Source organism: Pistacia vera, unplaced genomic scaffold, assembly GCF_008641045.1.
Source record: "Pistacia vera cultivar Batoury unplaced genomic scaffold, PisVer_v2 Contig129, whole genome shotgun sequence".
NCBI classification, from domain to species: Eukaryota; Viridiplantae; Streptophyta; class Magnoliopsida; order Sapindales; family Anacardiaceae; genus Pistacia; species Pistacia vera.
This window is the reverse complement of record NW_022195346.1, coordinates 867,630-881,777: the sequence shown is the minus strand read 5'-3', so window position 1 is coordinate 881,777 and position 14,148 is coordinate 867,630. Positions and strand designations below refer to the sequence as shown.

At 33.7% G+C, this 14,148-nt stretch overlaps 2 protein-coding genes and 1 long non-coding RNA gene across 4 annotated transcripts; 1 reads left to right on the top strand and 2 right to left on the bottom strand.

Moving 5' to 3' along the window:
• Positions 1-45: 45 nt before the first annotated feature.
• On the top strand, positions 46-3,343 carry LOC116121915 (beta-fructofuranosidase, insoluble isoenzyme CWINV1-like). Of its 2 annotated transcripts, XM_031407820.1 has the most exons (7): positions 46-446; positions 584-592; positions 1,313-2,175; positions 2,285-2,443; positions 2,532-2,779; positions 2,987-3,077; positions 3,164-3,343. In XM_031407820.1, the coding sequence occupies exons 1-7, from the start codon at positions 260-262 to the stop codon at positions 3,341-3,343; spliced, it is 1,737 nt and encodes a 578-aa protein (XP_031263680.1). In that variant the 5' UTR covers positions 46-259. The 2 variants fall into 2 exon arrangements, with proteins under 2 accessions (XP_031263680.1, XP_031263681.1); XM_031407821.1 differs by lacking the exon at positions 584-592.
• A 5,082-nt stretch (positions 3,344-8,425) lies between these two features.
• LOC116121812 lies at positions 8,426-9,465 on the bottom strand. Its single transcript, XR_004126791.1, has 3 exons — positions 9,430-9,465; positions 9,039-9,292; positions 8,426-8,939 (listed from the first exon to the last, which is right to left on the bottom strand). It is a non-coding gene; the product is annotated as an uncharacterized LOC116121812 (long non-coding RNA).
• A 280-nt stretch (positions 9,466-9,745) lies between these two features.
• On the bottom strand, positions 9,746-12,478 carry LOC116121858 (putative disease resistance protein RGA3). The gene has a single exon (XM_031407775.1). It carries the CDS (start codon positions 12,476-12,478, stop codon positions 9,746-9,748), a length of 2,733 nt encoding a protein of 910 aa, XP_031263635.1.
• Positions 12,479-14,148: the final 1,670 nt, after the last annotated feature.

Below are 14,148 nucleotides of genomic sequence, written 5' to 3'. Positions count from 1 at the left end.
ATTTTTTTTTCTCATCAAATTATAAGATGTAAATAGTTTAAAATAGAAATTTTAGTTTCCAAAATAGCCAAATAATTATCTAATCATAGACCAAAAATCAAGGATTTCTGAGAAACTGAAACCTTAACTCAAGGAAATCCTCAGGTTTCAGCTAATAAATTGCATGTTCTCTGAGCCAATCACTTCAAGTTTAAATTCTTATAAAACCAGCCTGCAATGGCATAAATCATACAAAACCTGAAAATCCAGGTTCTACACCATGGCCAGCTTTTCAATCTCTCTAGTCCTATTATTTTCTCTTTTCCTTGGCCATGGCCTTGTGGAACTTGAAGCATCACATCACATTTACAACCAACTTCAAATATCTCAAAATATTACTTATAATGCTACAGATCAAGCTTACAGAACTGGTTATCATTTCCAACCTCCCAAGAACTGGATCAATGGTGCTTCTCTTTCTTTTAATATTACTCCTGAATTTTTACTCTCATATTCTTGTTTATATCTCTTAACAGTTTTTTACCTTTTGTTCTCTGGTTTTTGTCTGTTGGACCTGCTGTCATTGTTGCATGGACAAATGCAGATCCCAATGGTTAGTATTTTACTTCTGCCCTTCTTCCTTTTAATGTTAAATATTCACTTCATGCTATATGTGTAAGATTTATTATACACACCACCTTTTGATTGAATGAAGCAACAACTAGAACATGAAACAAGAGAACTGAATGTGCAAGTGCATGTGTTCACATAAAGGAAATATTTTCCTCAGCTTCCAATATTGTAGTATACAACGTTCAATGGATCTATTATATTAATAAGAGGAGTAGGTGAGGGACTTAGCCTTATTAAAATGGACATCTAAATTATATAGAACTCTCTTAATGTTGCAAAAATAAACACTCTTTATAAGATTCATCTATCACAGATCCCACAAATTTGGTCTACACTAAAACATTACTGTTCAAATTGGTGTTAGACATGTTATTACAATAATAGATTAAACTTCCAAGCATATCACTTATGTTATTAAGCAACCGGTTTTCACCAACAAAAGAATAAAGATAAGTTGATAAACACTTCTCACGAATACAACGTGATAGCTCACAGTTGGTTAGCTCGTATTTGATCATGTGGGACCTATTGTTAGCCAGGCAGGACCTATTACAAGTTGACTAATTACGAGTTAACACGTCGCGCTTATGAGAGAAAGTTAGTAAGAAGTGTTTGTTAGCGGAATAGTACTCCTGACAAAAACTATGTAATAAATGGGAAGTCCATATAAAAAATTATAATAACAATATGTGCGTTGCAGGAGTTATGATTCACAAGGGAATTTATCACTTGTTCTACCAATACAATCCCAAAGGTGTAGTGTGGGGCAACATTGTGTGGGCTCACTCTACATCGGAAGATCTCATCAACTGGATTTCACATGAGCCAGCCATCTTCCCTTCTCAGAAATCTGATATCAATGGCTGCTGGTCAGGTTCTGCCACAATTCTTCCTGGAGACAAACCAGCCATTTTGTACACTGGCATTGACCCTGACAAAAAGCAGGTTCAAAATTTAGCTTTCCCCAAGAATTTATCCGACCCTTATCTTAAAGAATGGGAAAAGTTCCCAAACAACCCACTTATGGCACCCAACTCCAAAAATGGTATCAATGCAAGCTCATTTAGAGACCCTTCCACTGCCTGGCAAGGCCCTGATAAAGCCTGGAGAGTTGTCATTGGAAGCAAAAACAATGACTTGGGGTTGGCAATTCTTTACAGGAGTGAAGATTTTATAACTTGGTCCGAGGCTAAACGCCCTCTACATTCTGGAAAGCGCACAGGAATGTGGGAGTGTCCTGATTTTTACCCAGTTGCAGTTGATAATTTTACTGGTCTTGATACATCAACTCTCGGAGAGAAGGTTAAACATGTGCTGAAGGTCAGCTTGGATAATTATAAACATGATTATTACACAATTGGGCATTATAATTACAAGACTGATAAATATGTTCCAGATAAGGGCTCCATTGAAGGAGATAAGGGATTGAAATATGATTATGGGAAGTTTTATGCTTCCAAGACTTTCTTTGATAGTGCCAAGAACAGGAGGGTTTTGTGGGGATGGATTAATGAATCATCAAGTGTGGAGGATGATGTTAAGAAGGGATGGTCCGGAATTCAGGTAATTTAGTGATCATTAGTCATTGCTTATAACCATTTACCATCTTAACGAAATCCGCATTTTAAAAAATTTAGTCACTAAAGACTGTCTTCTTGGATTCAATTTGCAGGCAATTCCTAGGATTGTTTGGCTTGATAAATCCGGGAAGCAATTGATGCAATGGCCAGTAGCTGAACTCGAGACGCTTCGCGATACCAAAGTAAATTTAGAGAACAAGTCGCTGGATGCAGGATCATTTCATGAAGTAACTGGCATCACAGCTGCACAGGTAACTAGTTTATGCATGTATTATCAAATAATGGATAATCTGGCCAAAGAATGTTGTTGATTCTCTCTGTTTCCTTCTGTTTATACAGGCAGATATTGATATTTCATTTGAGATAACTGACATTAACAAAGCAGAAGTGCTCCATTCAAAAGGGAAGCATGCTCAAAAGCTTTGCAATGAAAAGAATGCATCAGGCGCTAAAGGTGGTCTTGGCCCATTTGGGTTGAAAGTTTTGGCCACAGATGACTCTAAGGAGTTCACAGCAGTGTTCTTCAGAATCTTCAAACGCAAATCTAGCAAAAAACCTGTTGTGCTAATGTGCAGTGACCAAAGCAGGTCCAACTCTTCTTTCAGCTCATCAATCTCTTACAGGGAGAAAGACTTAATCCACAAGTTTTGGTCAACTAGTCTAGATCCTGCGTTTTAAAATACTCGATTTATCCAACTTAAATTTAACAAATGTTCACATAATCTGTTACACGACTTCATAGTTTTGAACTATTTTATTGATTGATTTCTTATATATTTTACTTGCCATGACAGATCTTCCTTAAACAATAACAATGACAAGACCACTTATGGAGCTTTCGTGAATGTGGATCCAGTTTCTGAGAAGATATCACTAAGGAGCTTGGTAAGTTGATCAATACATTAACATATTAGAATAAAACTGCAAAAATCTATTCTAATCTCATCACCACTTTGGCCTTTTGGCAACAGATTGATCACTCTATAGTGGCAAGCTTTGGTGGAGGAGGCAAGAGTTGCATCACAGCCAGAGTTTATCCAACCTTGGCGGTTGAGGATAAGGCTCATTTGTATGTTTTCAATAATGGAAGTGAAGCTGTAAAGATTGTAAGCTTGAATGCCTGGAGCATGAAGGACGCTCAAATTAATTGAAGCAAAAAAAAATTAATAAAAAAAAAAAAAAATGATAGAAGTTTGAGAGGATTTTTCAGTGCTAAATGTTGATCCTTTTCTTGTAAATGTGATGTCGAAGAAATTAAAGGGAAATGGTATTTTAATAAAGAGGTACTTCTTTATTTTATTAAAAAAATAATTTGATATATTAAGGTGAGTTCTTTATATATATATATAAGCTAATATGTGTACTCGTCAAGAGAGGAATGTAATATTCAATTCAAAAGGGAAAAAAGTGTAAAACTTGCGTCAAATAATAAGGATATGTAACTTATAACAGTTTTTTACCATGGAACGTAGTAGATGAAAATAGCTACATGACACTAAGGTTCGCTACAAGTTGAAACTGGGACATGCCAACACCGTCGCTCAAGGTTTATTGAATACATATAACTCAATAAGCAGATAAGCGATAAATGTGGTAAGTGGTCACTCCCTTGATGAACCGAACACAAAGTTCTATGTCCACTAACAAGCTGAACCACATGGTCTACCATCCGGCATAAGGAGTTGGTTTAACGAGTATTTTAATATTCAATTATAAGGTTAGGTTTGTGTTACGAAAAATAAATAGACTTATTTATGTGACGACGTTCTGTAAAACTTAGAATGCAAACTCATGGGAGCTTAGACCCAATAAATTTTACGTATTTGGGCTTAAGGTGAACAGCTTTTACTTAGTTGGGCTTGACTCAATAAGTTGTGTGGGCCCAAAGGGGATCTAGGGTTTGCAGGCTTGAACCTAAAGTAAGCATTTTCCATTTAGTTGGGCTTGGACCATCAAAATTTTCTTTGCTATTTTTAAAGCTCTATTGCCATTGGGGAGTAATAAAATTTGTAAAAATTGCCTTGGGAAATGAATTAAATTACTTCAACACCACAGTGAATTATTAAATTAGAGAAAATTATTAATATTTTGCTCTCTTTTATTTTGAAACCAAACTATTCTTAATAGATTAAGAAAACAAAAATAAATAAATAAAATAAATCACCAATAACAAAAGATTTATGTGATTCGTTAAATTTGTTACATACATGGACGTAATTAATCTACTAAATATACAACACAATACAATATTAAATCCTTGTCAACCCATCTCAATTTTGACATTAGATCAATTCTAAGACTAATCAAATATCCTTAAACCTTTGTACACCGTTCTCATTTTGAATCCAAATATTGATTTTTCTTGTCATATCAACACTATGGAACCAAAAAATTCATGTATATTGTACAAAACTCTCATCAAATACACAAGGGGACTAAAATATTAAGAGATGAGAAAGTTAAAAAAATCAACTTCCAAATTGCCTTGAATTTAATCATTCATGATCTTATACATTGAGATGTTTTTTTCATAAATTTTAGAATAAGAGGGCAGATTTGGTAAAAATTTAAGGGTATTATTATAAACATAATTAATACAATAAACGTAAAATAAAATAAAGCACAAAGATATTAGAAATGTTGACAAGAAGATTCATATCTGAATTATTGGTAAAATAATAAATTAATGAAGATGGTGATGACGGTTATGATTTATTGGCAACTGTACAGTTACAGTCGAGGGTGGCAGAGTGCGGTGGTGCATACCCAAAGGAACCCCCCCCGTGACGTGGAGTGGTGCAAAGATGGGTCCTACGGCCACCGACTTAGAGCAGGGGAAGCATGGCACTTGATCAGTCCAAAGTGCTGAAAATTTGATTCAGTCCGACCCGTTAGGTAAAATCATTAAACCCCTCTTGCCAATATAAACCTTGTTGTTGTAACATATCAGGATGACCCTACCAAGAGGGGAGGAATTGTTATTACGAGGAAAAAAATGTTTTCAACCACTTATTGAAAGGTGTGAAACTACCCAATTAAATCTTATCATATATTATTAACATACCCCAAAAATGTGTATTTTTTTTTTTTTTAATATGAATTATTGAACAAGATTTAGTTGATACTTCTTGACTTCTTGTAGTGAGGTACTAGTTTTACACAAGGATTGTTTTCATTAAGTCTATGGTTAATAGACATATGATGTATGATAAACTAACAAATATCCCTCTAAGGATTTGAAATATAAAAATTCCTTTACGTTAATGAACCATAATGAGTTGTTAATCACAAGTTAAAAGTTTGAAAATATTACTAAATTATCCTTAATATTTTATTTTAACCTTAAAACTTAACGATACAAGATATTTGTTATTCCAAAATGAATTAGGTTTCTTGGGCTTCCTTATCAAATGTATGAGCCGAACTCCACTTGATTTAATGGCTACCTCATTTGAAAAGAATTTTTTTAGGTAAACATGTTTTGATGAATGACATTTTTGTGAAACTCAAAGAATAAATTGTGCTAGGTGGGCTATATAGAGTAAAGCTACTCAATCGGGGAGATGCAATAAATTAATAGAAAATTTTATTGTAATTAAATGTCATGTAAAAGTTTAAAAAATTTTTCAAACCGGGAGTGAAGGGGGTTAAAACCACCCTAAACTGATTTGTAAGAGATGATTAATTGACAATAAATAACTAAATAAATAAAATCAATCACAAAAACACACCATATTTACGTGGTTCGGCAAAATTTGCCTACATCCACGGGACGTGATCAATCCATTAGAAATGTACAAACACAATACAAGATTATCGCTCCATACTAACCCCCAGCCTAACCTTGAAACCCTTGTACACCCTTCTCAGGTAAATATATCAACATTCTCCCTCTTACTCTCAAAAAAAAAAAAAAAAAAAAAAAAAAAAAAAAAAATCACATTTAGCATTGAACCTCACATACAATATTCAAGTAATCTAATATTTACAAAATAAGTATAAAACTATTCTATCTAAACAAAAGACTTGTATCAAAACTAGAGTTAATCCTACCTTTTGCTTTCAATAAGGAACTGATAGTGAAAATTTTCACAAGCTTCCTCAGGCTGGAGAGTGGAGACTGAAGAAAGCTAAATTAGTTTGACATTGATATTGCTAAACTATTATAGAATTGATAAGATTTACTACCTTGCTTGTAGCCAACCATTTGAAGAAATCAATGTCTATGTGAACAGTTCATTCTGTTAAATTATGATATCACATCACCTTTGTATATCATCTCCTGTTAAGTCCAATACATGACAATGAAACAAGACTTGGAATTCATAATATAAGCACAAGAATGGAACAAGAGATTATGTCATAGAAGTTCGACTGATTTAGAAATACCTTCTTCCAATCCTTCACTTCATTTTTGTCATTAGTTTCTAATTTGATCCTCTTTCAATTCCCCTTCCTTTAACCAAGACATTGCAAGATGAAATTAGTATTTTATTACAAACAGTAGGACAATAACAAAATTAATGTACTTACTTAACAAAATAATACACCATTTTTTTTATGCCAAGCTCATTTAGTATATCAACTCCTAACATTAATTGGTTCTTCAAGCAATTCATAAAATGTTTAAAACTTGCTTCATAGTAATTGCTTTATAAATAAAAAGGCTTTTGTATAAATTAGTTACCTGAATTTACAGCGACCTTTCGAGGAGAATGAAATATTAAGGTCGAATATAAATTCGTGCAATTAGCAACACATAATATTGAGCCAAAGAGTCTTGTAACAAGCAAGAACATGTCAAATTGTTGAATGGAACAGCTAGAAGATTCTAAAGCCATAATTCAATCAAGCATGCAAACAATTTTGCAGAAATAAACCTTTGTTCAACACCTCAAATTTTGGGGTAGCTATGAGTTTCTGACAATCTGATCCTCCATGAAACATCATCTTTAGATGGAATTTGATCCCTGTTTACTCAATACAGCCAAAAGATATACCAAATAACTTAACATGAGGTAGTATGTGTAGATATAAAATGCAAAATGAACCTCATTACTTTGACAAGATTGGTAATTCTTTTTGGCAACCTCGATTGTTCGATCAACACTGAATTCAGATTAATTGTGGGTCTTTTGGCAACCTCGATTGTTCGATCAACACTGAAATCAGAATTAATTGGGTTCATGAGACAAATTTCAAAAAATAAACTGAACACATACTGGAATCATTATAGCAATTGTTTATCGGACATGAAATTCAATGGCTAAGATGCTTGAGGAACTCCTTGATTGCATATATAGAAACTGAAACAATCAGCATTGATGCTCGATAACTTACAAAACGTACTGTGGAGGAGGCTGCAACATTAAATATGAGAAAGATTAGCCAAAACTTAAAAAATCAACTCCAAAATGATAAATACTGGGTGCAGTTTAAATACCATTTGGGTGTGAAATCGTGACCAAAGCAGTGAAAGCTGCAGACCGATTTTCCACTACGTAGAACCAAGAAAACACTGACCAGTCCATAATTCACCATAATAACTTCCCCACATTAGGCCTCCTCAATTCTACACACATTCAGCGCATAGAATATTGTTTCTCCAGCATTTGTCTGTCCCACTCGACAAAAAAACAGAATAAATTTAATCCCAAGTTGCCTCATTTTTTCCTCAGAAACATACTCTTCTTGTTGTCCTCAGCAAACACACGTGAGGATTCAATAAAGCCTACTATGCTAGGGAATCCTATGTTTATTTAGAGCCGCACCATTCAGAGATGAGAGAGACTTAGCCAACCATACAAATCAATTCCTACAGTATAATATAAAGCAAGGATTGGTGAAGTTATTACCTTTTGTTGTGAAATAATGCCACTTGATAGCAGCCAGGAATAACACAAACTAATCCAAAACATTCACCGGAAAAAACTTTCCCACATAAGCCATCATCGATTCTTCCCAAACCCTGATCCTATAGCAAATGTTTTCCCATCATTCTGTCCATTGCTTTGCTCCTCATCAGTAGTCGTTTTAAAAAGTCATTCTCAGTATAAGCAATATCTTACCAATGACACTCCCTCTTGAGAAAAGAAGTGAGCCCAAATCTATCCATTACGCAAAAACATTTGATAGCAGTATCGACATCGTCTCCAGAAACGCAAGCTTGATTTAGTTATTTCATCTTTCAAAACCCTTCTATGCATAATTCTTGCACCCAAATGTAGTTCAAATAAAAGAATAACTCAAAGAGTAGTTCAATCTCCGCAACGAAAACGGAATACAGAAAACAAATGCTATAGTAAAAACTGAAAACAAATGCCATTTTATTTAATCTTTGAACAACCCTGTTCACCAAACTGTATAGGGTCAAACCATGCTGTCTCTATGTTAATTTCATCTGGTAAAAAAATGGACTATAAAAATTACAATCACGAAATATAGAGATGTTAAACAATCTTATTAGGTTGAAGAACTGCAAAATGTGTAAAAGTTAGTTAATGAGCAATTGCGTCTGGTGTTTCTGTATCTTGAAAAAGAAATTAAATATTGGTTAATGAACGAAAAATTGCAAAGCTAAATACCTGACCACCAAGTGGAATCATTCACAGTTATTGAGGATACAGCCAGCACTTGTTGATCATACCAACAAGAAATTTGTCTCTAAAATGCTTGGAGAAGTGTTTGATAGTATTTATAGGAGCCCAACAGACATAAGAATTGAATAAAAGCCTACAAAAGGGCATCCTATGTTTATTTAAGAGATGAGAATGAATTAGCCAACGCTTACAAAATCAACTCAAATACATTATATAATACCAAGCAATAGTTGGTGAAGATTAATACCTTTGGCTGTGAAATAATGGTAAAAGCATCGAAAACCGTATGAGGATTATGCCACCTTATAACAACCAAGAATAACACAAGTTCATCCAAAACATTCACAGGAAAAACTTTCCCACATAAGCCATCATCGATTCTGTCCATTGCTCTTTTCATCAAACATTTTAAAAGGTGACTCTAAGTGAAAGCTAGAATGCAATATCCATAGAATCCCCTGAATCGCAAGCCTAGGCTCATCAATTTCATCTTTCAAACACCTTGCGTGCATAAACATGATAACCCAAATCAGAACTGTAAATGTGAGTTAATGAGCATGTGAGCCCAAACAACAAACGAACAAAAGAGCAAGAGAGAGAGAGAGTGAGAGAGACAGAGAAGAAGAAGAAGAAATTACCGGTGACAATGAGTGGTGACATTGAGAACTATAATTAAAAATTTTAGTAACTAAAGGGCATATATTATCAACAATGGATTATTTTAAAAGAAATATTAAATACATTTTATGAGAGAGAGAGAGAGAGGGGTTTTGATAGAATTAATTGATCCTAAAATTAAGAATATATTTGTTTGGTATTTATATTATAAAGTCAATAAAATAAACATTAGAAAATAAGTTAATAAAGGAAAAAAGAAACGAAGAAGACAAAAGTTTGTTCAATTCTTTTAATTGTAAATAACAACTTACTTTCAAATGGAGAAGAAATTACCTATCACCATCTATATCCTTTAATGCTGACGTCAGGAATGTGAGAGATCTTGTGCCAATCTTCACCTGTCTCCTTATTGTAACGCTCACTTAGAGTAAAACAATACTCTATCTCCAATTGTTTTAGTGTTGGCGATTGAAGAATGTAATTGGGCAGCGTTCTTAATCGACGAGCCTCATAAATCTTCAAGTAATGAAGAGATGGCATAATTGTAATAACTAATTCATCTCCTCTCAAAGTAATATCATCCCACTCTTTCCATTCTAACATCAAACCAAACACAAGATTTTTTAATTTGGGAAAGACAATAGAAGATGTGGTAGTGCCATCACTTTCTATTCCCAAAAATTCATTATCCACTTTTTTTACCCTTAAAGCCTCCTCTATAAAGAGTGACTCAAGAGATGATAATTTTCCTAAAGGAGGCAAATACTCACACTTGTAGCAATTAAAAAGTCTTAACTCCCTCAACTGAGTTAATGATACTATCCACTTTGGCCATATAGTTTTACCCTTATAAGTAGACAAATGTAATTTCACTAAATTTGGAGGTGGTTCAAAGGCCTCAAGAACCATTTCATATCTCTCATCTGTTTTCATTGGGCCATATTCAATTCCAAAATCTAAATATAAAGAGAGGAGGTTTGTCTTATTCCTAAGGTTTGCTTGCTTAACTTTACCCACATCTCTCACATTTTCTAACATCGAAATACCAAGACACCGGAGATTTGTCAAGTTTTTCAAACTTTCAATACTACATGCTTTACCGCCATGGCTACTACTACTCAGTACAAAATTTTTCAAAGTTCGAAGATAAGTTAATTCTTCAATTCCTTTCGGCATGTATTCTATCATAATTAAATCAACAATAAAATGCCTCAAGTTGATTAACTTTCCCATCTCTTGAGGTAATTTTGTTATATTATAACATTTGGCCATGTTTAACGTTTGTAGATTATATAAATCACACAATTCCTTCGGCAATTCTTTTAAATTCATATTATTAGATAAATCAAGATACCTCAAATGTATCATTTTTTTTATTTCTCTAGGGATTTCTTGAATACCAATTAAGCTAAACTTTAATGCTCGTAGACTTGAGTTATCAAATAATTTGGACGTAGTCAGTAGACTTCTCTGATCTTGACTCCTAGCCACAAGACTACGCAATCTTTTTTCATTACTAGTCTCTACACTAAAACATTCATTTTTTGTAAGAAATCGAGCAAAATCATGCACTATATCATGCATCTTACATCTTTCTATGCTACCATCATATTCATTTCTCTCAAAGTCTTGAAAAAAAGAGCGCATTGCTAAGTTTTCAAAGTATTCTTCCCCAATTAACTCCATGTCCTTATTTCGCTCATCCCTAAGGTAACTTTGAGCCATCCATAATTTAATTAATTCATCTTTTTCTATCACATGATCTTGTGGGAAAATAGCACAATATGAGAAGCATTTTTTCAATGGAAAAGGCAAATCATAATAGCTCAATAGTAAAGGTGGAAATATCCCTTGTTCTACCTCTTCTATTTCCCACATTTCGCTATCTAGAACATTTTGCCACTCTCCACTATATGCTTTGTAACGCAAGAGGCTTCCTAAGGTTTTTATAGCAAGAGGTAAGCCCTTGCATTTGGCTACAATTTTTCTACCAATATCTTCTAATTTTTCATTGGTTTCACCTGGAAATGTAATTTGACTAAATAACAACCAAGACTCATTTTCGGGTAATGTCCCTAACATGATTGTGTTGGTGGCTCCTATAGTTTTGGCAACATTTTGCTTACGTGTGGTAACTAGAATTCTACTTCCTTGAGAGCCATGCTTCAAGGCAATCATCAATTGCTCCCAATCTTTGGGATCCTCAGTCCATACATCATCTAGGACGAGAAAAAACTTCTTTCTCTCTAGAGATTTGCTTATCTTTTGCAAAATATTTTCTAATTCAACCGGTGGCCTTTCTAAAGGATTTGTTAGAAGAGGTTCGAGGATTGCTTTTGCAACCCTTGTCTCATCGAAAGGTTCCGAGACACATACCCATATCCTTTCATCAAAATGGGCTTTTACTTTATCATTATTAAAAGCTAGTCGAGCAAGAGTAGTCTTACCTATCCCTCCCATCCCTACAATAGAAATGATAGAGATGGCTGGTTCTTGACTACCCTCATTCAACAACTTGTTTAATAATTTATCCTTATCATCATCTCTTCCATGGACCATTGGCACATCAATAAGAGATGTAGTCATTGGTCGTCTTATTTCGATACTGCGTTCTGTCAAACTAAAACCAAACCTATTTTTTTCCGTAACAATAACATCTATAGTTTTATTTAGACTTTTTATCTTGCGAGCAATGGCACAAGGCAAGATAACTTTTCTAAAACAAAAGCTATAACAAGGGATGAGGGAACATACCTTTGTGATCATAGGCTTGGAGGCATTTCTAACTTCCTTAAGTTGGATTTTCCCAATAGAAGTGTTCCACTCATCCAACACATCATCTAGATCATAAGATGCCTCTTTAAGCTTATCCAACCAATCCCTCACAGCACGATCCTTGAATTGTCTGCTCTCCGCATCTTCAAGGACAGCCATAATGGATTGAAAATTGCTGGTGAGCTTACAGACGTTGTCATCAACACCCACCACCAGCGTCCACTGTTGCTCAATTTGTTGACGAGCGATTGAAGCCAACTGCTCCAAGATAAAAGAAACAAGTGCTTCAGCCATACTAAAAGATGGTAAATGATTGAAGAAAGATGAGAAATTGGTAATTTGTGTTGTGTGTAACAATGCTATGGCACAATTAATATATATAGTGCAATATGGAATAAAGAATACAATTCTTTACTTGCTGCATAGCTCGAACAAAAGTTTACTTAGATGCTGGTTAAGGTATAAATGTAACTGAAACAAGCTGCTTTGCATCATAAAAATTTATGGATTCTGCTGCGTATATATCAATTAAAAGCAAGAATATGATGCAATTGAAGTGTTAAGCCAATGTGCAAAGATCAGTTTGGTTTTAGAAGAAACTTTACTCAAAGAATAATATACCTTTGCTTCATGCGTGCTTATTCCCTCCTGAAGGTTGCAAGTCAAGCATAAAACACATTTGTGGCCATGCTCAACTTTTATTCCATGAAGTACTGTGAATGTTACATTTCTAGGAAGAACTGAGTATGAATCTTACGTACGAAAGGATGTGGTAACGTACCTAAATTGTGAAGAGACACTAAGATATTAATTGTGTTCTTGTAGAAAAAAAAAATGTAAGCAGTGGTGTTACTAAAGGGTGTAAATCAACTGATTAATAAAAGAGAGAAAACAAGAGGTTTAAAATAAATAAATAAATTTTCTCTTAATTGAGTAATGATATACATCCCAAAATATATTCCAAGATTTATATCTTAAAGTGAAGTGTCATTTGTCAAATCACCATTTCATTTGCATCTCAACACTATGATGCTATGTAGAATTACACATAATTTGGGATGAATTTTTTGCGGTAACTTTGAGATGTATAGTATTATTACACTCAAATTATTAAGCACTATATGAGCTTAGAGATAGCGTATAATGGTTATAAGCTTTAATATATTATCTGAAGTACTCAAATTATTGTTTTTCGGTTCCCCATTCACGATATCTGTTATGTATTAATGAAAACATTTCAGTCAATTTTCTTGCATCTGAAAAATATTTCCTTCTAATATAAAACTACCGATCCAAAAAAAAAAATTAAGATCTCAACATAAAAGAATGCTTCCAAATCTTACCATTATGTGTTGACCATTTTTGTGAAAGAACTTTACTTGAGACTCGTTATAAGATTCGGCATTATAATTATAGGACTGATAAATATGTTCCAGATAAGGGCTCCATTAAAGGAGATAAGGGATTGAAATATGATTATGGGAAGTTTTATGCTTCCAAGACTTTCTTTTTTAATGAATCATCAAGTGTGGAGGATGATGTTAAGAAGGGATGGTCCGGAATTCAGGTAATTTAGTGATCATTAGTCATTGCTTATAACCATTACTATCTACCGAAATCCACATTTAAAAAAATTTAGTCGCTAAAGACTGTCTTCTTGGATTCAATAATGGAAGTGAAGCTGTAAAGATTGCAAGCTTGAATGCCTGGAGCATGAAGGACGCTCAAATTAATTGAAGCAAAAAAAATGATAAAATTTTGAGAGGATTTTTCAGTGCTATATGTTGATCCTTTTCTTGTAAATGTGAAGTCGAAGAAATTAAAGGGAAATGGTATTTTAATAAAGAGGGTACTTCTTTATTATATCAAAAAAAAAAAAAAAAAAAATTGATATATTAATGATAAGATCTTATATGTATCGAAAAGCTAATATGTGTACTTGATTAAGAAATGAATGTAATATT